At 35.5% G+C, this 25,443-nt stretch overlaps 1 protein-coding gene across 3 annotated transcripts in view; it reads left to right on the forward strand.

Annotated features, from left to right (window-relative positions):
- Positions 1-25,443, forward strand: part of Stag1 (stromal antigen 1) — a 344,086-nt gene that overhangs the window by 81,320 nt on the left and 237,323 nt on the right. For all 3 annotated transcript variants that reach the window (XM_028788047.1, XM_028788048.1, XM_028788049.1), the window contains one exon: positions 19,400-19,564. In XM_028788047.1, the coding sequence (XP_028643880.1) occupies positions 19,400-19,564 (165 nt within the window). The remainder of the gene's footprint in view (positions 1-19,399; positions 19,565-25,443) is intronic.

Consider the following 25,443-nt stretch of genomic DNA (forward strand, 5'->3'; position numbering starts at 1 on the left):
TTATCCTTTTTAAAAAATCCTTAGTTCTCTTGTTGTCGTGTGTCAAGTTTTATTGAATATCCTGTATCTTGCTTGATTCTAGGAAGTAATTTTTTTTGTCTATTTGGTTGGATTTGTGAAACCATGTGGGTTTTTTTTGTTGAAAGATTTTTCTTATTTTTTACTTAGTTTAACTATTTAGGCCGGCCTGGCTTGCCCACCTGCCTGCCTGCCCGCCTGCCTGTCCGCCTGCCTGCCCGCCCTCTCTCCCCCTTCCTTCCTTCCTCTCTTCCTTCCTTTTTTTTCTCTCTCTCTTTTTGACATTTATTTGTTTACTTTTACCCCCTCACAGGGTTCCTCTGTGTAGTCCTGGCCACCCTAGAACTTGCTCTGTAGATCAGGCTGACCTTAAACTCAGATTTATCTGCCTCTGCCTCCTCAGTGCTGAGATTAAAGGTGTGCACCATATATATGCACGAAATAATAAATTTATTTACTTATTGTTTTGCTATCCTATTTTTTGGAACAGGTTCTCAACGTAGTCCAGGCTGGCCTTTACCTATAATTGAGGATGATTTTGACCTTGTAATCTTGCTGCTTTCATCTCCTAAGTACTGCAGTTATTGCTTGTGCCACCATTATATATCATCTTACTTGTTACTAGTTCGTTGAAGGTTTTTATTTCTCTGTGATTGATCTTGGTACATTTTATGTTTCTAGGAGTTTATTTGAGTTTTTGAAAGCAGACAGTACCAGTACTTTTTGTTAGGAGCAACACTGTTAACAAATTCTTAAATTGTCATTTTAGGAAGCATATCATAATCTGTACAATATACTGTTTTTCCTAAGTCTTTATTTTCATTAGAATGATCTTAACTTGCATTTGTTGTACTTAATTTTTATTTTATGTCTGTGTTAATAATATAGCCATAGTCACAGTTATTATGGGTTGTTATAACTCTTGCAATAAAGTACATCTTCCACTCAAGTGGGAACAAAAGTTGTTTTCCTGTCATCTTTAAAGATATGTTTCCACTACTATGGCTATGTCCATACCTATAGAAATCATTATATAGAATGTTAATAGTCACTTGAGTCTTTGGTGATTATGTTTTTGATTAAGGAGGTATTTGTTCTATATTTCTGGCTACTGACTAAGGTATCAGCTGTTATGTGAGTGGCTTCAGTAATTTTTTAACTTGGCAATAATGTTTGTCACATCAACTTTTATGAATGACTTCTCTGTATTTTTAATGCTCAGTTTATCATATTTTTCTTAAATAAGAGTTCTTTGTTCTTAGCTATGTGTTTGTGTGTGCGTGTGTGTATGCATGTGAGGCACATCAGAAATTAGAGGAAAATCTTATGGAGTCAGTTCTCTTCTTCCAGCTTTATGTGGGTTCTTGGGATCATTCTCAAGTTATCAAGCTTGTTATTGCATGTGCGTTTACTGTTTTTAGCAACTCTACTGGGAGTTGATTCCACCTCTAGAAACATCTTTCTTTGCTTATCTTTAAGAAGCAAGCTTCTCCATTCCTGTCATCCTATGGAATTACAGTAATTCAAACTTTCAGAATTTGCTAGTTGTTGATACCATATATGCCTTATTTGTAATTGTAGTTCTCCTTACTCATTTTTGCCTCATGTGCAATATTTTTCCCATTGTAGTCTTTAAGCCTCCAAAGTCATAATTGAAAACTTGCTTCACCTAGTTTTAGACTTAGGCTAATCCTGATATTTTGATATCCTTACGTAAATGACAAGTGTCTCTTACAATGCAAATGTTTTCAGTTTACTTTGTATCTGTCAGCAGGACTACTGTCTGTGGTAGTTTTGCCTCATTTCTTTAATTGCAAGGTTGTAAAGCTAAAATACTTCCTGACTCATCGGTTGCTGAATGAATGTTATTTTAGCAGGCATGAAATTAATCACATTATGCATCTCTGTCATAGCTCTAAGATGAACAGGTAGTTGTCAGGTAGTAGCAGTGATTTTGAAAGGAATGTTTCACTCCCGCTGAACTGTAGATCTGAACTATGGGTATAAAATACTCAGTAAGCCAGATTGTAAACAGACATGTTTGTCATTCAGATATTGCTCCGTTTTATACATCACAGTCAGAGTCGATTTAATAAAATTTTGACGGGCTTCATTATTTTCAGAGTGCTAATTAAGCATTGACTTCTGATCAAAGTTATGATTTATATCAGCCCTTAACAAGACAGTCATTTCTGTCTTTAACCTTTGAATGCAGACATCCTGTCTAGCTTTGCAAGTTCTAGATGGCATCTTACTCCTATGTGAGGCTGTTTCAAATGAACAATACAAAGCCATTTGTATTGAAAAATTTGTATTTGTAAAATGAACTGACTGGAAGAGTATTGTTCATTGGTTACAGCAGTTGACACACAAGTATGAGGACTGGGGCTTAGATTTTCGAAATAATGTAATGTTGGGTGAGCTTGGTGGCCTTGCTTGTAATTTCAGTTCCAGAAATCAGAGAAAGGGTATCCTTAGCCTTAAGTTGGCAATAGCTGTAACTGTAATGTCTGTGTTGATTGAGAGAGACCTTTTTGAATAAAGTAGAGGTATAATTTGGGATATTAAGATAAAAAAGAAACGTGGCTGTTTGGTAAGGGCAGGTGTATTTCAGAATAAACCTGAGTAAGCTGTCACCTGAGAAGATGAAGGAGCAAACATCCTTTACAGGTTGGGTCTGTTATATTGGCAAGTCCCATTTCAGCTAGGTATTATTACTGGTTAAGGGAGGATGTGCAGGAATGGTATGAGAAGTGTTGACTTTAGGAAATTAACTTTTGGGAATTGAAACTGTTAGCCACATCGAAGGGGATTCCCACTTTACAGGAATGTAGTTGATAAGAAGGCTGGGGCATTCTGACTAGAATTGAGTTGTTCTTGAATCTCGGAGGATAGTTACATTCATGTTATTAGCATGATTCCCAAAAATCTCAGGCCTCCATGCTCACATGTACTAATGGTCCTCTAAATGTGTAGGTCCCTCCCCCCATACAAACATGAATACATATACACACATACACATGTGTCCGAGTGTGCATTCGTGCGCACACACACACACACACACACACACAGGAAAAAGGAAAAAAAATCTATTGTTTAGTATAACTATCTTTCTCATCCTTTTAGTTAGGTGTTTTTGCGATAACTTATTGAAGGTTCTCTTTAGAACCCCTTCCACTGTGTGCTTTTTTAGTTGTGGGATGACATCTTGTGTGTATGTACTTGTATGCTTGTATGGATTGGATTTAAATGTGGAGACTTGCGGTCCAGTGTAGTTCCTTGGGTCCTAAAACCTGCTGATTAATTTAAGCTGTATGGCTGGCCAGCTAACCCAGTAATCATTCTGTCCCTACCTTCCTAGTTGTGCGATATGCTTCTACCACCATCCTTACCTTTTGGTATTTATTTACTTATAATAAATTCTAGGATTCAAACTCTTTGTGTTTACTAGGTAAGCATTTTACAAATTTAAAGATCTCCCCAGTCTGAAATTGTCAGCTTTCCCTAAACCTCCTTAACTAAGTCCTTGTTAGATTCAAATTGTTTTACTGCTCCTTATTCCTCCTGTATTTGAAGAGAGTTGGGGGCCTTATGGATTAAGTTTTGTCTCAGTGGACCGTTGCTGCTATTTTAGTTATTTCAGCCACTGTAACTTTCTCCATACCATCATTAATGCCAGTTTGCTTTTTTATTTGTTTCAGCAGTACTTTTTGACTTAGTCAAGAATGTATTCTTTGCTTCCAAACCTGATTAAAATGTTTGGTGCAAGAGATCTGCCCTTTTGCCTTTCCCATTTTTGACATATCTTTTACCATACACAATCATTTAGAACTTTTAATTTGTTGAGATGATATATGTCTTTAATCTAAGCACTCAAGTGTAGATCTCATAGTTTAAGTCCAGTCTGGTTTATATAGTGAGTTCCAGACCAGCCACAGCTGCACGTTGAAACTTTGCCTTAAAAGGAAAAAAAAAATCCACAACTTTGTGCCATTATAAAGAAGGGGTCAAAAAAAACTCCTTTGATTTTAAATAAGTGACTTATGCCTTTTAAATTTGTGTAGGGTTGTTAACTACCTTAATTTCAGTATTACTGCATCTCAGGAAATAAGCATTTTTAAAGAGAAGACAAAAGGTGGTGTCAGGGTACAGATGGTATGCATCAACTTTGTCATCTTTGTAGGTTTCTAGTTCTAATGACAGTATCAACAGCAAAGGTCACTACAATCAGCATAATCATTATCAATGAAAGTTAAAAACGTTTGAAATAATTGTATTTTTCATATGTGTTTAAGACACACAAGTATATGGTTTTGAAAAAGGATACCAGTAGGCTTTCTCAAGTCATGGGTGCCACATTCTTCTTGCGTGGTATCTGAAACGTAATAAAATGTCTATAATCTCTAAACAGACACATGATACAGTATAGTGATTATAACTTGGTGATTTGATCATATCTGATTATAACCCTCACTCTCTTGATGATTCATATGAAGTCTTAAGACACAGATGAATGTACTGTCTGGTTTTCTTTTTGTTAATTTGACACAAGCTAAAGTCATCAGAGGGGAAATGGCTTCAGTTGAGAAAATGTCTTCATGGGATCCAGCTGTAAGGAATTTTCTCAATTAGTGATCAGTTGGGAAGGGCTCAGCCCATTGTAGGTGGTTCCATCCCTAGGATGGTAGTCTTGGGTTTTATAGGAAAGCAGGTTGAACAAGGCATGACAAACAAGCCAGTAAGCAGTACTGCTCCATGGCCTCTGCATCAGCTCTTGACTCCAGGTTCCTGCCCTGTGTGAGTTCCTGTTCTGACTTCCTTCAGTGATGAACAGTGGTGTGGAAGTGTAAGCCAAATAAATGATTTCCTCCCTAACTTGCCTTTTTGGTCCTGTTGTTTTGTCACAGCAGTTGAAACCCTAATTAAAATATTGTCTCAGGAAAATAAACCCCAGCTATTCCCTGGGAAAAACTACAGATTCATATTCAGATGTCTGAGCAATTCTTATTTAAATATATTTAATGAACCAGAGTTTCTAACTAGGATTTTACTGCTGTGAACAGACACCATGACCAAGGCAACTCTTGTTTTATTTATTTTGTTTTTTAATTTTAGTATGTTTATTTTCAACATGTAAAAAAGGTTCTATTTTTTTAACCATTTTTAAAAATCTTAGTTTTTATAGTCTGTTTGATTTTTCTCTAATTGAATTTACATGGTTTTGCTATGGAGAAGAGATTAGTTACATTTAGTTATATTTCAGTGTAGAACAAATAAATTTTTGTTAATTACTATTCTTTAATCTGTTTTTACAGTCCAGTCCCTATTCCCCTCCTGGCCCTCTGACTGTTCCTCATCCTATACCTCCACCTCTGTCTCCAAGAGGATGTCCCCAACCCACCAGACTTCCCCACTCCCTGGGGTCTCAAGTCTCTCAAGGGTTATGTGGATCTTCTCTCTCTGAAGCAAAACCAGGCAATCCTCTGTTGTTATGTGTCAGGGCCTCATATCAGCTAGTGTATGCTGTCTGGTTGGTGGCTCAGTGTCTGAGAGATTTCGGGGGTCCAGGTTAGTTGAGAATGCCGGTCTTCCTATGGGGTCGCCATCCTCCTCAACTTCTTCCAGCTTTTCCTTAATTCAACCACAGGGGTCCCTGGCTTCTGTCCATTTGTTGGGTGTAAGTATCTTCATCTGACTCTTTCAGTTGCTTGTTGGGCCTCTCGGAGAGAAGGCATGCTAAGCTCCTGTCTGGAAGCACACCATAGCATCAGTAATAGTGCCAGGCCTTGGGGCCTCCCCTTGAGCTGGATCCCAATTTGGGTTGGTCACTGGACCTCCTTTCCCTCAGTCTCTTCTCCATTTTTGTCCCTACAGTTCTTTTAGGAACAATTCTGGGTCAGAGTGTTGACTGTGGGATGGTGACCCTATCCCTCCACTTGATGCCCTGTCTTTCTACTGGAGGTGGACTCTACAAGTTCCCTCTCCACACTGTTGGGCATTTCATCTTAGGTCCCTCCCTTTGAGTCCTGAGAGTCTCTCACCTCCCAGGTCTCTGGTACAACTTAGAGGGTATCTATCCCTGCCCCACTTTTGAGGTTGTCTGTTTCCATTCTTTCTGCTGGCCCTCTGGGTTTCAGTCTTCTTCTCCTCCTCCCCACACCTGCCTCCAATACCTCATCGTGTTCCCCTTTTCCCCTTCCTGTCCCCTCTTCTACCTACCTCCCTCCTTCTTTTTTCCCTCTTTCCTCCCTCTTTTCTCCCTCTCTCCTCCTCTCCCTCCCTAGTGGGATTGAGGCATCTTCACTTGAGACCTTCAATTTATTAACCTTTTTGAGTTCTGTGGATTGTATCCTGGGTATTCTGTACTTTTTTGTGTGTGGCTAATATCAACTTATTATATATCCATGCAGGTCCTTTTGAGTCTGAGTTGCCTCACTCAGGATGATATTTTCTAGCTCCATCCATTTGCCTGCAAAACTCATGATGTCCTTGTTCTTAATAGCTGAGTAGTATTCTATTGTGTAAATGAACCACATTTTCTGTATCCGTTCTTCTGTTGTGGGACATCTGAGTTGTTTTCAGCTTCTTGCTATCACAAATCAGGTTGCTATGAACATAGTGGAATACCTGCCCCTGAGGCATGGTGGTGCATCTTTTGGATATATGCCCAAGAGTGGTATAGCTGGGTCCTCAGGTAGATCTATTTCCAATTTTCTGAGGAACCTCCAGATTGATTTCCAGAGTGGTTGTATCAGTTTGCAATCCCACCAGCAATGGAGGAGTGTTCTTCTTTCTTCACATACTTGCCAGTATGTGCTGTCGCCTGAGGTCTTGATCTTAGTTATTCAGATTGGTGTAAGGTGGGATCTCAGAGTTGTTGTGATTTGCATTTTCCTGATCACGAATGAGTTTGAACAATTCTTTAATTGTTTTCCAGCCATTCGAGATTCCTCTGTTGTTAATTCTCTGTTTAGTTCTATACCCCATTTTTTTTATTGGGTTGTTGGGTTTTTTGGTGGTTAGCTTCTTGAGTTCTTTATATATTTTGGATATTAGCCCTCTATTGGATGTGGGATTAGTGAAGATTTTTTTTCCCCAATCTATAGGTTGCTGATTTGTCCTATTGGCTATGTCTTTTGTCAAAGCAGCTCTTATGAGGACAACATTTAATTGGGGGAGGTTTACATGTTCAGAGGTTCAGTCCATTATCATCAAAGTGGGAACATGGCAGCATCTAGGCAGGCATGGTGCAGAAGGAACTTAGAGTTCTACATCTTCAAGTTGCTATCAGAATACTGACTTCCAGGCAGCTAGGATGAGGGTTTTAAAGCCCACACCCACAGTGATGCACCTACTCCAACAGGGCTACACCTTCTAATAGTGCCACTCCCTGGGCCAAGCATATACAGAGATTTTTCAAAACTGAAATCTTGAACTTATATCCTGCTTAACTCTTTTCTTCAGGGTTGAGTTCTCTCTGCAGTTAGTTTCCAGGGATTAAGAATCATCTTCCTTAGTTCACTTTTTTTAATATCTAGTCCCTTAACAAATCTATAAAATGGTTTTACAAATTTTAAATTACAACTGCCATTATTATGTTTTTCTCAATATTTACAAAGCATGCTTCTTATCTAGGTAGTGTTCCAGAATAGTCATTAGTTTTGTTGGTTATGTTTTACACCCAGTATCTACGTAGTTTCCACTCTTCTTTCTTTCAGTTTTTTTTTTTTTACTATACCCTCCCAAAGGATGGCATTTGCTAGAACAAATCCTACTCATGTGTATGTATTGGTTTAGTTTCCTTTTTATTTTTTCTGACTAACATAGTATAGTCATCATCCCTTAGTATCTCCTGGGGATATCTATTTTAAGATTCTCCAGGGCTATCATATCCCTGAATACCTAACTCTTTTTTATATATAAAATGATACAGTTTTACATATACCCTTGTGAATATTTAACCAGACTCACATATTATAAAATCTAGTACAGGGTAACTTTCCTGTAGATAGATATTATACGGTTCTGATAGTGAACAATGGCAGGGAAAAGATATCTCTGTCTGTCTCTGTGTGTCTCATGTGTTTTCAGCACTGGTCCAGGCAGGCAGATACTTTCCTGTTGACTAGAATTTCATTTTTATGAGGTGCTCAAAAAAAGTTAATTGAGTGAATGAATACTGTTTATCAAATCAGCCTTCCCTTTTTAATATTTAAAATTTCTAACACTGGAGGTTCTAAGAATTTTATAAAAAATTTCCATGATACCATCATATAGATTGTCCAGATGTCATAAATTTAACTACATTTGCCTTTGTGATACTGTCTTCTGTGTTTGTATTCTTTATATGTGCATACCTTATAAAAACATAGATTTTTCTATAGTATGTCAGTCATATTTTCCAAAACATATATAATAGCCATGGTATATACTTTTTGTTACTTTTGAACTGTTTTGGAATAAGTTGCAGAAGGATATTAGTTTAGTATTTTTTTTCTTTCTGTTTTTTGGAAACAGGGTCTCTTTACAGCCTTGGAAGTCCTGGAATTCACTGTGTAGACCAGGCTGGCCTGGAACTCACAGAGATCTACCTTCCTCTGCTTACCAAGTGCTGGGATTACTGGCATGTGCTGTCACTCCTAGCTGCCATTTTGCTTGTAATACTTTACTGTGTTTGTTTTTAAAATGAAGGCTGTGGTGCATTTATGAAAGTCTAGAAAATAATTGTCTTAGTTAGAATTTTCCATTGCTGTGAAGAAAGATGACCATGGCAAGTCTTATAAAGGAAAACTTCATTGGAGCTAGCTTATAGCTTTAGAAGTTTTTTAGTTCATTTTTATCATGGTGGCATGGAGGCAGAAATGGTGGTGAAGAAGGAGCTGGAAGGTAGCAGAAGCACCTCTGTGTGCCATGCTGGACTTAGCTTAAACATGCAAGACGTGAAAGCCAACCCCCACAGTGATAATGCTGTCTTCAGCAAGGCCACACCTCCTAACAATGCCACTACCTATTGGCTAAGTGTTCAAACACATGAGTCTGTGGGAGTTGTTCTTATTCAAACCATCACAATAACATTAATATAATTTTGGTCTTGCTCATATAATTTCAACATTATTGAATTTTATTATTGACATAGGTTAGTAGGAGATAATACATTTACAAATAATATTTATATCTTAAACTTTTTTTTATAATTATAGGATGGTGACTATAAATAGAAATGACATTAATATTATTTCATTAATAAAAGTTGGAAATTGTGTGCTATTTTTTATTTAAAATATTTTATAATACAAATTTATATTTATTTAATAATATTCTATAATTACTTATATCTTATTTTATTGGAGTATACAGTATTATTTTGCTACCTATATTTCTCCCTTTCATTCTATTATTGTTAATGCTATCAGGATGATCTTATTTCACTAGTTCCAAAAGCATGTAGTGGCCTTGCATTCTAATATCTTATTGTGTGTCTTGATTCTAACTAGTTATGTATGTCAGCCTCAAGGTTGGAGTTTATTCATTTCGTGATAAGTCTCCAATTGTCAGCAATTCTGCCACAGCCTTCTCTCAGCTGCACTTACAGGTGAGGGCTGTCTCACCAGTCTGTCTGAGTTTGACTTTCTTTGTTCTTTTTCTCTTTCTTGAAACTGCTTCCTCAATTATAGTCATGCTATTCTTCATAATACTAAAGATATAAGTAATCATAGAATATTATTAAGTAAATATAAATTTTTATTATAAAATATTTTCAATAAAAAGTAGCACACAATTTTCAAGGTACAACTTTATATGTTGACATATAAGACTAACTTGTATGTCAACAAAGTACTGACATGCAGCTTAGTCTTCTGCGGATCTCTTCCTGATCACTGTTGTCATTCTTCCTTTTTTAGAAGCTCTTCCAGGGGTTATTTGAAAACAAATTTCAGTAGAATGTAAATGTATATTAAAGTTTCACTTCTTGTTATATATGTAGTGATATGTAACTATACACACAACATGCAAGCCCACAAGTTTGTGTACTTTTGAGATCCAGGTTTTTTGTGTTTGTTTTCTTTTTCAGCCTGGCTTGTCCTTAAACTCATGATCCTCCTGCCTTTGCCTGTATAAATTGCAACTGTGACTGTTTCTCTGTATTTTCCTAATGTATACATGTAAAGATTTTGTGTGAAGCTTCTCCAAAACATGTCACCTTACATTAGTTGTAATTGGAGTGCAAATATTTTCACACTCATTATTTATATAAAGTTAGGTGAGTAGGCGACATAAAGATAAAGAGTGTTTTATATATATCTGTATTACTAGCTCTGTGAACTCCAGATATCTCTCTTATTCTGTTATTTATTGAATATGAAGTGCAAAGGTTCCCCCACCCCATTGCTGTATTATTACCCTTGTGTTGCTATGACCAAATACTTGAGAAATTTATCTGTGGAAGGAAGGGTTGGTTTGCATTAGTTCACAGTTTTAAAGGAGCGAGGGGACATAGTGGCAAGCACCTAAGGTGGCTGTTGTCTTGTATCCCAACACAGGAAGCAGAGAGGTGTGATGCTTGGGGTCTTGGTGTGTATCTGCCTGCCTCTGCTTTTCTCTTCAGTTTCTCTCTCCGTCTCTGTCTAGTTGTCTCTTCCTCATTATGTGTACACACTTGAAAATGTTGAGATTAGCAAAAGCATAATAGGATATTGAAAAAGCACATCTTCAGTAATGTTGTTTACCACCATTTGTGGTTATAAGTGGCCAATTAACTTTTTCACTTGTTTGATACATAATATTGATAACTGGTGAATAAAAATGTATTCAGTGAATAAGAAAATCTGCTGTGTAATAACTTATATTCAGTATATTTTGTTCTTTAGATAACCTTGCCAACTGAAATGGTACAGAAATGTTTTCTGTACTCTAAATTTTTAGGAGTTGATTTTAAATTTTAAAGTAGTAAAAGTGCTTTTTTATTTCATTGTATTTTACCTTTCTTAATCCATTTGCAGAATCATTTGAGTAAAGGAAGTTAACAAACATGCAGACATTTTTTATTTGCTCATTTGTCTATGTCTATGTTTTTAAAGAAAGAATTCCTATAAAGAAGAATTTAGGTTTGTCAAACTTTTTATTAAAGTTGATTCTGGATGGGCTGGTGAGATGACTCAATAGGTAAAAGCACTTGCCATGGCCAAGCCTGAGATCATGAGTTCAAAATCTGGGATCCACAAAGTGATAAGAGAGGACTAACTCCTGCAAGTTGCCCTTTGTTCTTCATATGTACTCCACATAGACACATTAAAAATTAACAAATAAATTTAAAAAACATTGTTGAGGAATGTCAACTGTCAGCTGTAGGGAAGAACTCACTTCACTATTCAGGCCAGGAGGCTGGACACAGGTAGTCTCGTATTTGGGTAAGGGGCTATTTATATATTTTATTGCAAGAATACTTTTTAAATTACAAAATTTTAATGAGAAACCTTGCAAAACCAGCTTAAAGAAGTTACTGTTTAGGACTGTTGTCAGTGTCCCACAGTAGCTGCTGTTGGCTTTGTCACTATTCAGCTGCTACAGCTCTGTACCACTGTCTAGGCTGTACCTTTGCCACTGTCAAGAACTTGCAGTTTCTGTAGCACCTTATGTTCCACTAACAAGCCATGAGAGTACCCTGGATGTCCACTGTCGTGTGCTTTCTGAAGTTCTGCTTTTGTTTTTGCCTTGGTGTCATGTCCCAGCATGACATTTTATATTTGTCACAACAGTCTATTCTGTGGCTACTACTGCTTCTGTTGATCTATTGCTAGGTAGAGTTAGCAAGACAAACTGATAAGGTTTTTTTGGGGGGGGCGGAGGGAGGTAGAGCCTTCTATTGTACCCTAGGAAGAGACAGCAAAATAATGTATCTCCCATCCAGCTCATCAGATGTGCCACATAGTCTGCATATATAGTCAGAAATTGGAAATTTACAATAACTACAGTAGGCTTTCATGTAACTAAAGAATTGTTTTTATACCTCTTAGAGTACTGCTCCCTTTTGTACATGTCACAATGCTCCCTGCTAGGGCACCAGGGAAAGTACTGCCCCTCTGGCTAGAATGAAAAAGGCTGCAGTATCATCTAGAGTTTTTTTCTGTGAATTGTGATGATAGAGAGGCTCATGTAAACTGAAATGCAATTATATGTCCTAGATCACACATTTAGGACAGTGATTCTAAACCTGTGGGATTGAGAACCCTTTGGTGTCTGAATCCACAGGATCACTGTAAATCATCAGAAAATATTTATATTGCATTATAGAAAATATACTACAATTCATAACAGTAGGAAAATTACAGTTATGAGATGAGGTAGCAACAAAAATAATTTTATGGGTGGGAGTCATTGCTGTATTAAATGATCACAGCATTAAGGAAAGTTGAGAATCAGTCCTTTAGGAACTGTGTTGGTGCTGTAGTTATTCAGGTGCTTCCTAAAAGCAAAAAGGAGTTTGCCTGGCTATTTGACATTCTTTTGTTCAGTCAGCCAGCTCACCATAGAAGAGTCCAACAGCTTTTATTTAGGGGGATCAATACCCTCATCCCTATATTATACTTATTTATAGGAGAATTAATATCAGAAGGAATATACTAAAAGTTTAAACAACACTTTGAACAGTGTTGTATTCTAGTCCCCAGACTAGATTGCATAGTGCCAGACTGCATAAAGGTGTTGGGGTCATTTATGTGTTTCATTAAGTTAAAAGAAATTGAGATATTATTCAAGATTGAAGTAAAGAGGCAACTAAATATATTTGACCTAAGTTTGGATCAGTTACCATTGTGTGTGTGTTGGTCTGTCTCTGTGATCTGCACAGGCTCCAGAGAGGTGAGCTGCAGGAGGCATGCAGGCAGTTTCGCACAACACAACTCAGTAGCCAATGTTGAGTCGACCCGCAGGAATCGGAATGGTTTTGGTTTGCTTTAGCCTCATTTAAACACAGCACAGATTGGTGAGAACTGTTGTTGTGATGATCAACTCAATCCCAAACATAGAAGAAAGCATTCCTAAATCTCTTTGAGGAAAAAGTAAACTAAATAAATATCAGACAGGACTACATTGAGACTCTTTGTAAACTACATGTGATACTTTCAATAAAGTTCCTCAATCTATAAATTGAGAAAAACAAATTTAAGAGACGGATCTTGCGGAACATCTGGTGCCAGACTGCATAAAGCTCACCAGGCTAGAAAAGCACTTGTGTTCCAGCCTTCTGGACAGAAAACTAGTTTTGGATTCCTTCTCTTGAAGGAACAACCCTGTATGCTTAACATTCCAGGTTCCCCTAATTTATATCTGTGAACACAAAGACCCATGTGCCCTTCCCAAAAGTTATGATAATTGTAGAAACTTTCTCGGAATCTGTGAATTAGGTAGAAGAATTTAATATTAATTACCTCACTTTGATAGTTGTACATGGTATATAGAGGAATTCTTTTATTATAGGGACTCTAGAATTTGTATTTTACTATGAAATGATTCTCAGAAGTGGAGGATAGAGGGCAAGCAAGTAAGCAAATGAATGGTAGACTATGGAAACCTAGAAAATTTTAATACAGTGTGTGTAGTAGTTCTTATAATATTTCAGCTTTTCTATAAACTTTAGATTTCTTTCAATATGAAAAATTCTGTATGAAATTTGGGAATAAATTGGTGAAAAGTCTCTAGTACACTTTTGTCTGTAAACAAATATAAAATATTTGACACCTTTTAAAGCATTAAAGTAGTGAATTATTCTTGTCACCAGATGTAGTTCATGTGTTGATTATTAAGCATTTTCCTATTCAAAGTCAAGCAGCCTGATCTGCATTGAAATTGAAAGTTCATGAGAAGTAGTACTATTGCTTTTAGCATTACATTATTCTTGCAGTGCCTAGAACACTATAAAAGATATCTAATAGTCTCCTTGTACTGAGTATGCATTTTGTATTAAACCTACTTATATCATCTTTATAATGTTATTGTGAGAACGTAGGCAGTGTTTTCATATAATACATTAGAAAAGTAGAGCCTAGAATTACCATTTCCTAGGATTGCTAGGAACCATAAGATTTGAATTTGGAAGGTTATGTGTTATGTTAGCTGCTGCTCTCACCAGGTAGAGAGTCACTGAGAGAGCAGGGAAACAATTCTGCTCTTTGGTGAACCATTGAGTGTATTGGGCTTACTTAAGGAGCCTGGACTATGAATTTGCATCAGCAAGCAGTCTCTTACTAGTATGGATAACTAGTCCCCATAGCTGTGTGGATGGAGTATCCCCTTTAATGACCTTTGTATATTCTATGTGTTTAGCACTTTACTGAGACCATGTAGAATAACATTATTCAGGGGCAAGGGTAGCATTAGGAAGAAGTTCTTCAGATAAAGGTCTAATGTCCCTCCCAACAACTCCTTCTATATGAAAACTTCTGACCTTGTTGAGGTTCTCTTGTAGTAGTCATAGCTGCTCTGAAGACTCATATTCTCAGAAGATAATGTTGAGTGACAGTGTTTTTAATCTTTTCTCTGAAGTTTTTCTGAGTACTTTTCTGAATAAACAAACTAACCAACCATGAGTTATAAATTTACTGCAGTGTATTGCCTGGAACATACAAATTTATTAATAGATGAGCTTTTTCTTAAAGACTACTGCATTTTTGACAGAAATATTTGTTGATGTATTATTTATTTATTTATTTACTCATTATTTATTTGAGAATTTGGTCTCTATACTTTTATTTTTTTAATTAATTATTTTTTTATTTTTTAAAAAGATTGTTTTCATATAATATATTTTAGTTACAGTTTTCCTCCCTCCAACTTCTCCCAGCTCCTCCTTCCTTCCCTAGCCACCACCTTTCTTTCTCTCATTAAGATATAACCGACATCTAAAACAAAAAAGATAAAAACCAACCAGAATAGGACACATACATACATACATACATACATACATACATACATACCTCCTAGAAATATTAAAAGAAAAAGTGCCATAAAAAACTTACAAGAAACACATACAGATGCTGAGACACACAGATTAACACACACAGAAAACCCATAAAAACTAAATTAGAAATTATAATATAATGCAAAAGATCTGAAAGGCATTTAAAAAAAAAAAAAAAAGAAGTGCCCAGACAAAACACTGTCAGGTAAAAACCTCCAAAATACCATTGAGTTTGTTTTGTGTAGTACATCTACTGCTGGTCATAGACTCTGCTCTTGAGTGATCTAGTGAGACTCCATTGGGAAAAAGTAATTTTCCCTTTTCAAGTGGTTATCAATTAAAGATTGCTTCTGAGTTAGGGATGGGGTCTTGCATATATAAGGCCTACAGCTCAGGCCATAGCATCACAATGGGGGGGGAGACATAACTGTTCATACAATATTAACATTATATAAGTAATTAAGATTTGAATAAAGTATTCAGGCAAATATACAAATAGACTATATTCATATGCTCTCTCATGTAAAGGACTTGACTATCCTTAAGTAATAAAAGCACCTCCTCTGCCTGCCTGCTTATCTGTCTGTCTGTCTGTCTGTCTGTCTGTCTGTGTGTCTGTCTGTCTATTGTTTTTGAAACAGGATTTCTCTGTGTAGCCCTGGAGGTCCAGGCCTGCCTCAAACTCAGAGATCCACCTGCCTCTGCCTCCAGAGTTCTGGAGTTAAAGGCATGTACCACCACTGCCCAGCAGTAGTTATTTAAAGTTGCTGTTTAGTGTTTGATGTTACATATATATTTATATTTATTTTGTCATTTCTTTGTTTTAAATTTATTTTTAGTTTGTCAGCTTTTTTCCCTGAAATCTATGTTTTTATTCAAAAAAAAAATTCAGCAGTATGTTTCTGACAATCTGCATCCAGAGAAATATAGAGTATCTCAACTGGTTCAAAAAAAGCACAAAGCTGGACTTTTACTAATAATCAAATCTTACCATTAAAGTGTAGAAATCAAAGCTCATTGGTATTTTTACAATGACAGAGAACTGTGGAGGATCACTCCTATGTGTTCAGCTGGTTTGTGATCCAAACATCATTTTGATTCAACAGGAGAAAGAACAGTATTTTATATGTGTAGCAGTTGTTTTCCTATGTTAAAGAGTAAAAAAAATTCTAAATTTTATAAAGTCTAATTTGTTGTTTTCCTTCATAATTATGTTTAATAGATTCTTACCCATTTTAAGGTTACTATAGATTTCCCCTTTGTTTAGTGCTATTATAGGTATGGATAATTTCAGTTTTCAGGATTCTCCACTTTTCTATATTATTTTATGGGAAGCAAGTGAGCTCTACACACTTAAGTGCATATTTTCTAGGAACAAGGGCATTACAGTAAGTATTACATAGTTATTAAAACCAGGAAATTTAAATTGAGACCATTATCTATTTAACTAGGTATTCTCAAAATTTGCTAATTGTTGCTTTATTTCCAGTTTTGGGGCCAACTAAGTACTAACCATTCTACTTGTTTTATCCTTCCTTCCTTCCTTCCTTTCTTCCTTCCTTCCTTCCTTCCTTCCTTCCTTCCTTCCCCTCCTTCCTCCCTCCCTCCCTCCCTCCCTCCCTCATTCATTCTGCACCACGTCTTTATTCAGCCTGTGTTGAATTGCTGTTCGGGAATGTTTAAAAAAAGATAAGCAAGGACAGTAGTTAAATTATCCTTGATTTTAATTTAATCTATTCAGTTTATGAATATTTGGTTATGTTGTCTTATAATTAACATGTATTTCTTAAACTTTGGTATGCGAGTCTTTCGTTTTAAAGATACAATGAAACATTTATTCACTACAGATAGGTCATCAAAGATAAAATTCCACTCATCTAACTTGGAACACCAGTATATTTATTTAGAGTTATTTGAGGATCTTAGGTATATACATATACAGCTTATGAGCAACTAAACTACTAAAAAAGTCTCCCACTTTCCCAGCAACTGTTAACTGCCTATAATATACTCAGAGAGAAGGAGTGCAGGATCTGAGGGTGTGGAAGCGAATGAATCTCCTCACTTGGCAGTCTTTAATAAACTGTTACTGCATCTTTAGAGAGGGACATAGTCTTTTTGGCCACCCTCCTACCCTCACCTGGCATAAAAAGAAAGAAAAGGTAAAAGAACTGTTTGTCAACAAGTTAATGGCTAAAATTTATGCACTGGCATAGAATCAAGATTTTTTTGTTTTTTTTTAGATATTTCTATAGGTGGTTAATAAGATATATTAGTAGTAGAAATAGAATGTTCCAGATGTCTGCATAAGTAGCAAAATTAACAGAAATCATAGTTTGATATAAATGTCTCTGGAAAGATAATGAGAAATTACTTACTGTTTCTTAAGAATGGAAGCTGTAGCCTGTATATGTTGTTTGGTTGGTGGTTCAAACTCTCAGAGCCCCCAAGGTTCAGGTTAGTTAACTGTTGGCCCTCCTATGGAATTCCTGTCCCTTTCAGGGCCTGAAATCCTTCCTTCTGTTCTTTCATAAGAGTCTCCAGGCTCTGTCCACTGTTAGGCTGTGGGTGTCTTTATCTGTCTGAGTCAGCTGCTGGACCTAAACCTCCCTGCTCATAAGTAACAGATATTCAGCTTGATCTTCATCTGGGTTCTGAACAACTGGAATGGGGGCTATCCTAAAATTGTTGCCTGTAAGTAAGATATGTTTTACTAGTTGGGCTGCCTTGTCTGGCCTTAGTGGGAGAGGAAGTGCCTAGCCTCACAGAGACTTGAAGTGTCCAGGGTAGGGGTGGAGTGCCTACCTGCACAGAGGAGAATGAGATGGGAGAAGGATTGTAGAAGGGGGTGACAGCAGGGGAACGGTGAGTGGGATGTAAAATGATTAAGTAAAAAAAAAATTAAATTAATAAAAGAGAATGGAGGTTAGTGACTGTGATTGTGCTAGGATAGCTCTATAACTGTGTCAAACTGACAAAACTCAAGTCTGGTAGAGTCCCCTCCCTAACCCCCTCCCCGTCTGTGCTGTGTAATGTTCCTGTAGTGCCCTCTGTTTATAAAGGCCAGTACTGCAGCAGATAGCAGTAGAATATGTTTATAGGAATCGGCTCTGGCATCATAAAGGAAGACAAATAAGTATAGATTTGGAGACAAGAGGCAGAAAATTTGCAATTGGAACAGGATTCTAATGAAAATAAATTACTTCAAGAAGTATAAGTATTGAAAAGAAAAATGCCAAATCAAGACTTGATTAATACCAACTGGCAATGAATATTGTATAGAAAAGGATAATATATGAGAGGAAAGCTATAAAATTGTGTAACTTTTTGAAGTTTTAGGGAACTCTTTAGCTACATAGTGGGTTTGAGGTTAGCCTAGATTATATAAGATTGTATATGGGAAAAACAAAAGAGAGACCTATCTGGGGCAGTAGGTGATAGTAATTAGATAATGTCTCTTAATTTTCACTTAGCGAAATTCATGTTGCCTAATTTGATGAAGCAATAACCACATAGCTAGTTGATGTATAAATGAATAAACATTTTGGGTTTGGGTAAAGTAACTACAGAAAACGTTTTCATATTTTCTCTGGCTTTAGGATGCAGTAGTAGGTAGTATCAATGTTGAAAACCTACCTAGTGGGCTGGGGATGCATCTCAATTTGGAGAATGTCTGCTTAGGACGCGCAGATTCTGTCAGTACACTACAGACACAACATAATGGCGAATGCCTGTAATACCAGCACTTGGGAGATGGAAGGATTGGGAGTTCAGAGGTTTTTGTTGTTGTTTTCCTTCCTTCCTTCCTTCCTTCCTTCCTTCCTTCCTTCCTTCCTTCCTTCCTTCCTTCCTTCCTTCCTTCCTTCCTTCCTTCCTTCCTTTCTCATAGTGAGTTTGAGGTTAGCTTGGGCTAAATGAGATTATGTGTGGGAAAACCAAAATAGGGAAATAACTGTGGCAGGAGAATAGTGATAATTAGTTAATTTAGGCTGTATCAGAACAGAACTGTTTTGACTTTGTTGTATCCCCAGTATCTTGAACAGCTCCAAGAATGCACACTTACCAGAGTACTTGTTGAAAGAGTAAGAATTTTATTTTGAGTAATTCATCAACAAAATTGGAAATACAGAATTTTTCAGGAGTGTTTTAGTGAACTAGGCTTTCAAAGTGCAGGAGAATATATAGAGGAAGATAAAAGTTGGTAATGTCAGTTAAATCATTAAACATTATTATATAGAAAATCTATCATTTAAAATTCTATTTTAATCTCTTCAATTTCAATATTTTATAATTTTTTAGTCATTGAAAATTTTAAATTGTTTTTGTTTAGGGATTGATCTTTGACCTATAAACAATTTAAGATTATGATTATATAAAACAAGAAAGTTTGAATTTAGTGCATTTTTTTTTAATATTTTCATTTAGTCCACAAATAAGAAACCTCGAAAATCTCCAGGAGAAAAGAGCAGAATTGAAGCTGGAATTAGAGGAGCAGGTCGTGGAAGAGCCAATGGGCACCCTCAACAGAATGGTGACGGGGATCCTGTCACCTTATTTGAGGTGGTGAAGCTGGGGAAGAGTGCAATGCAGGTAAGTCTTTTAAGTGTTTTTATTTCTTGTATAAGGCAAGGCAGTCAGTAGTCTGTATGGAATCTGCTAGTGTGTGTGTATTGGCACCTCATGTGCACTGTGCGTATCAGTGTCTGTATGCTTTTGATGATAGCTTTTCTACCCAGGGTCTTGAATACTGCGAGGGTGCACTCTACTACTTAGTCATTCCTCCAGCCTGTGTACAGTCTATTTTTAGCTGGGCCAAAATGTTATTCTTTGTGGGGTGTATTTCAGTTTAGCTTATAAGAAACATTTTGTGTATTAACAAAGTATTCTTTCAGTATACTAAAGAAAATGAATAGTAGGAGATGCCCAGTAGAATTTGTACTGTCTTGATATAGTTTTGACATTGATTTGATATGTGTAATGTGGATTTTAGAGTATTTGAGAGACGTTTGTGTGTGTATAGGGAGGTGTTTGGAGACTTAGATCCTTATGCTTATATAATATAAGCACTTTATATATTGGAGTTATTTTCTTAGCTTAGGGTGATCTTTTTACTGTTCACATTTTATTTTTATATTTTAGTAATCTACTTACTTTCTCTTATATTTCATTTCTTCACCAATGAAATCAAATGATCCTTGATTTATTGATGACTTCACTAAAAATATAAACCAGAGTTATTTCACCACTCCTTTAACATGTTGTTACATTATTTTTTACTATTAAATTATATTAATGATTTATGTTAGTCTTTGTACATCCATTTAAAAATGCCACCGGCGGAATTTTTTGCTTCAGGGACTATTTTCTTAGTATAATACACAAATACCATATTTCTCTTCCAATAAATTCAACTTTCACCCTTCACAAGAAGTGGAGGAAGTAATAAAACCCACATATAACTTGAGGGTGTGTCTAGTTGAATATGCTGAGTATGGGATACAAATTTGAAATTCAGCTCTCTAGTGGCTGGGCAGGAGGCTCATGAGCTTGAAGATAGCCTGTGCTACATAGTGCACTTCTTCCAGAAGAACATATAAATAGCCCAGTAATAAAAAAAGGAGTGTAACTGGGCAGTGATAGCCTATACCTTTAATCTTACCATTCAGGAGATGGACAGATCTCTTGTGAGTTTGTTGGCCAGCCTGGTATATAGAGCTAGTTCTAGGACAGCTAAGGCTTCCTAAAGAAGTACTGTCTTGAAAAACAAGCAAACAAACTTATAAAAGCATGCTCAGTTTCAGTTTCTTTGTATTGGTGTTTATATTTCAAAATCAGTTATTACTCTAATTTGTATTTTTTGATAACCAGTTATTAACAGTAAGCTAAATCTTTGTTTATTTTCTCATTTGGTAATTTTTAAAATTGCATTTTAATTTAAGTCTGAAAACATATCAATAAATTATGAAATAGAGTTAACTTTCAGGACAAACATAGTTTGTCTTTATTTTTTTTATTTATATTTTATTTTAAAGCCCTTAGAGAATATACATTTAACTTATATTGTCTTTTTTGTATATTGATGTGTACATTGGTCTTTGAATTTGTTTGACCACCAACAATGTGGATTATACTGGTAAAATTCTAAATTGCACAACAGCTATTGAATTTCCACTTCTGAAGCAGTAAATGATCATCTGTACATTATATTAGTATATTTTAAAACCAAATGTCTTGGCCATTAAGTTTGACCATATATTCATCAGACTTTGATAGAAAAATATTAATAGGCTACTGAAATACCAAATTTTTTAGGTATAGTTTTCTAAATTTTGACTAGAAAGATAAACAGAAGAATTAGGAAAGAATTATGTAAAGCTATGAATGTTACATAAATTTAGTATTCTCAGAATTCTGCATTTTTATGTAAAAGTTTATATATTATAAATATTTACACATTATAACTGGATGTTAAAATTAATATTAATAAAACTTAAAAAAATCAAACTGACTAGTTCTGGTGTTGTGTATACTTTTTTAAGGTTTGTTTTTTTTGGGTTTTGGTTTTTTGAGACAGGGTTTCTCTGTGTAGCCTTGGCTGCCCTGGAACTCACTCTGTAGACCAGGCTGGCCTCGAACTCAGAAATCCTCCTGCCTCTGCCTCCCAAGTGCTGGGATTAAAGGCGTGTGCCACCACCGCCTGGCTAAGGTTTATTTTCTTAATTATGTGTATATGTATATGTGGTGGTAGTGGAATGTGTACATGTGAGTTCAGATGTCTGAGAATCCGGGGGGAAAAAACCCCATAAAATCCCTTGGAGCAGAAGATGTAATCCAGCTGACATGGTTTCTGGAAACCAGCAGTAAGCACTCTGCACTGCTGAGCCATCTTTCTAGTCCTGTTATCATGTCTTAGTGTGGGTTCTAGAGATTGAACCCAGGCTCTTTACACATATAGCAGCCACTTTATCAAATGATCTATCTTCCCAGTCACAAAATAATGTTATATGAGCACAATTCTCTATATTTTATTGTTTTTCTTTTTTTCGAGACAGTGTTTCTCTGTATAGCCCTGGTAGTCACAAAATAATGTTATATGAGTACAATTCCTCTATATTTTAAATAAATTCCTAACCAACATATCTTATATATTGTTCTCACATCACTTTTCTACCAAAATTTCAGAATATGGATTTTTTAGGACGCTATATCCTTCAGAATTTTATTTTAATGTAATATTTCTAATATATTTTATTGATTTATTTTCAACTTTTATTCAATATTTTTAAAACTTTTAAAATAATTTAGCATTCATTTTTTTCTTTACTTGGTATATTGAGATTAATATATAAACTTTTATCTTTTGTTTTTAATTCTACAACCTATTGGTAGCATTATTATTCTGTATTTGCCTTCTGATTTTTCAAATTTATTTGTTTTTTACTCATACACTCTGGCCATTATTTATTCAGTATGTTTTAATTTTGTTTGCATACAGTATTATCTCCTAAAAGTAGTACATTTGATTTTTATTATATATCTAAAATGTAAATGTGGGATTGTTCTGTAACAAATTTTCTTGTGTTGTTCCTTATCTAAGAGTATGCATGCTTAAATGATTGATAGACTTTTTTTAACAATGATTTGATAATTTCAGTTTTTATTGCCTATACACTTCAAACAATGTCATGATAAACTGTCATATAGAGAGTATAAAGGCTGTACGTGTAACCAAAGACTGAGGCTGGAAGAACATGAAGTTAGAGCAGTATTCTATCTGAAAACATACATGGTGTACTGAGGGAATAGATGATGTCAGTGAGTTTAGAAACAAACAAAATGCTTATGTATTTTGTATAGAAGAATACTACAAATGAACAGAATTGGAGTTATGATAGAGAAGAACTTAATGGTATCCAAGAACTTAACATTTGTGGGTTAAAAGAATTTAAATTACTTCCTAAGAAATGAGAATATACAGGTTTGATTTAACAGTAAGGTTTTTACTGTCCTTGCCTAAAGTTGAAGCTGAAGCTCTACTAGACAAGCGTAGGCTAGAATGATCCTGTAGTATAGTACTAATCTGATATGTCCTTCAGAATCTCATGTCTCAGAGCTGCTTTTTGTATCTCATGGTAGTTTTGGAGGTTATGCAACCCTTAGCATGTAAGCCCTGGTGTGCCAAAGTTAGTATGTATTAGGTGGGACTTTAAATGTTTCCATCTCTGGTTTCAGCTTGCTCTTGTCCTTTTTGATAAGCTACCTTGTGAACATGTCTCTGCTGCTGGCTTCTACTGCCATGACCCCTTCTGTGTCTTCCTCATTAGTACAGCTGCAGTTCTATGAGCCCCGAAATCTAAAACAGAATTTTTGTCTCTTACGCTATTTCCTTTAGGAACCTTGTCATCACAATGAGAAAAATAATACAGATATCATGAGTCTTGCACTGTCCTTCAATTTTCCTTTGATATTTATTATTCATACAGTTATTGTAAAAAATTATCTAAATGCTCAGAAAGACCAAAAATAAATAAACAAATGAACAGTCATTTAATTAATTAAAATTAAAATAGGTAATAAATAAAACAAAAACAAATTAAGAAAGAGAGCCAGTCTTAAAAGGTAAAAATAAATTGTTGAAATATATTGTTCAAAAAATTAGTGGGAACATTGGGGAGTATTAAAATATTCAAGAATAGCTTCCCTTTAGACATTCACTTAGAATGTAGCCCAGAGAAGGAAAGAAGATAATAATAAGATATTGCAGATTTATGTCAGGAATGCAAGGATGAATTGATATTAGACACTCTTTTACCATAGTGTACCAAATAATCATGTTATAGGAAAGTTATATACTATCTGAATTGGTATATTTATAAAAATTATTTTATATTCATCGTAAAAACTTTATGAATGGGGAAAACAAGGAACTTCTGTTCTTAGTAAATGTTATTTTCCTTAAAACCACACAATTCTCAGTGTGTCTTTTTCAGAGTGAAATACAGACGAGAGTCCCTGGCTCAAGCATTATTTATCATTACTGCCTATTACTTGCTGTATGGAATCTATAGCCAATGTGTTAAACCAACAATAATGAAAAGCCAAACAAAATATGAAAATAATAAAGAGAAAAAGCTGCAGTAGTTGAAAAGAAAGATGCAGATGTAGCCATATTCATAGTGGATACACATGTCTGTATTAATTTCAAGAGAAATTTTTCTGAAGTGATAGAACTGAGAATATCATGAGTTCTTGTATAGAAAATTAACATTAAAAAGTTTTGGCCAGTGGAATGGCTCAGCTTATACAAGCTGCTAGCTACGAAGCCTGTTGAACTGAATTCGGCCTCCAGAATCCACTTGATAAGGGGACAGACACAGTTGAATCCTGCAATTTGTTATCTGACCTCACATGAGTCTACTCTCCCCAAAATTAAATAGGAAACCCATGGTCCTTTGTATAGCAGGAGTAATAGTTAGCACAAGTTGCTTGATCATATTTACAGTTTTGTCATTTTCTTTTCTTGGAGCAATTTAGATGATGATTCGTAGGTATAAAGAGATTTGGGTCAGACACCAGCAACTTTTCTATAGATCTTATGGGGAAGTAATGAAAGTTTTATGGATTTTTAGTTTATATTGTATTCCTTGTGCCTAATGGAAAGCCTAAAAAAGTAGAATTAGCTCTCAACAATTTGTTGCTTAATGGGTTTAACTAAAATAAAAGTCCATCGGTCAACCTTTAGTAGTACAAAATGAAAAATAGTAAAGTATTTTAGAAAGCTATTTTCTAAAAATCCATCAATATTAACAACAGTCAAAGCATTCTATAGTCATAACCTAGTCTCTTGTTAGCTACAAATTATAGTAGGGCATTTGAGGAAGGGAAGAAAATGTCATCATTTCACTAAGCAGCGAGATACTTAGGTTGGTTACCCTAGCTGTTTGACTTAGTTGTTCACTAAATAAGAGAAATTTGCCTTAGTGTAGTGCTGGAGAGTTTGTGTGTGAAAGTTTTACTTGGACATTTTAACTTTCTGGTTGTTTTTGAGGTGAGGTCTCTCTCTATCATCCTGGCTGTCCTGGAACTCACAGTGTAAAAACTTACAGACGTCTCTGTCTGCCTCTGCCTCCCAAGTTCTGGGATTAAAAGTGTAAACATTTTGACTTTTAAAATTTATAATAAATAAACCTATGTGTAATTTTAGAATATGTAAGCTGTGAGTTTTTGTTTTTAATTTGGTTGTTATGTGTTATTGAGCACTGTAGACAATTTTCTGTAAACCACTATCATTATTTTTTGTATCTCCAGAGTTCAACAGTTGTATTTTTTAGTTCAGCCATTCAAAAAATTTAGTTGAGAACTAATGGGCATTCTTTTAGGCAAAGGGATACAGTATGGACTAAACTTATCTAAGTGATATTCATGAGCTCTTCAGTTTTATAATGAAAAAATTATTCATACTGATATCT

The sequence above is a fragment of the Grammomys surdaster genome, unplaced genomic scaffold, assembly GCF_004785775.1.
Source record: "Grammomys surdaster isolate TR1022 unplaced genomic scaffold, NIH_TR_1.0 125698, whole genome shotgun sequence".
Lineage (NCBI taxonomy): Eukaryota > Metazoa > Chordata > Mammalia > Rodentia > Muridae > Grammomys > Grammomys surdaster.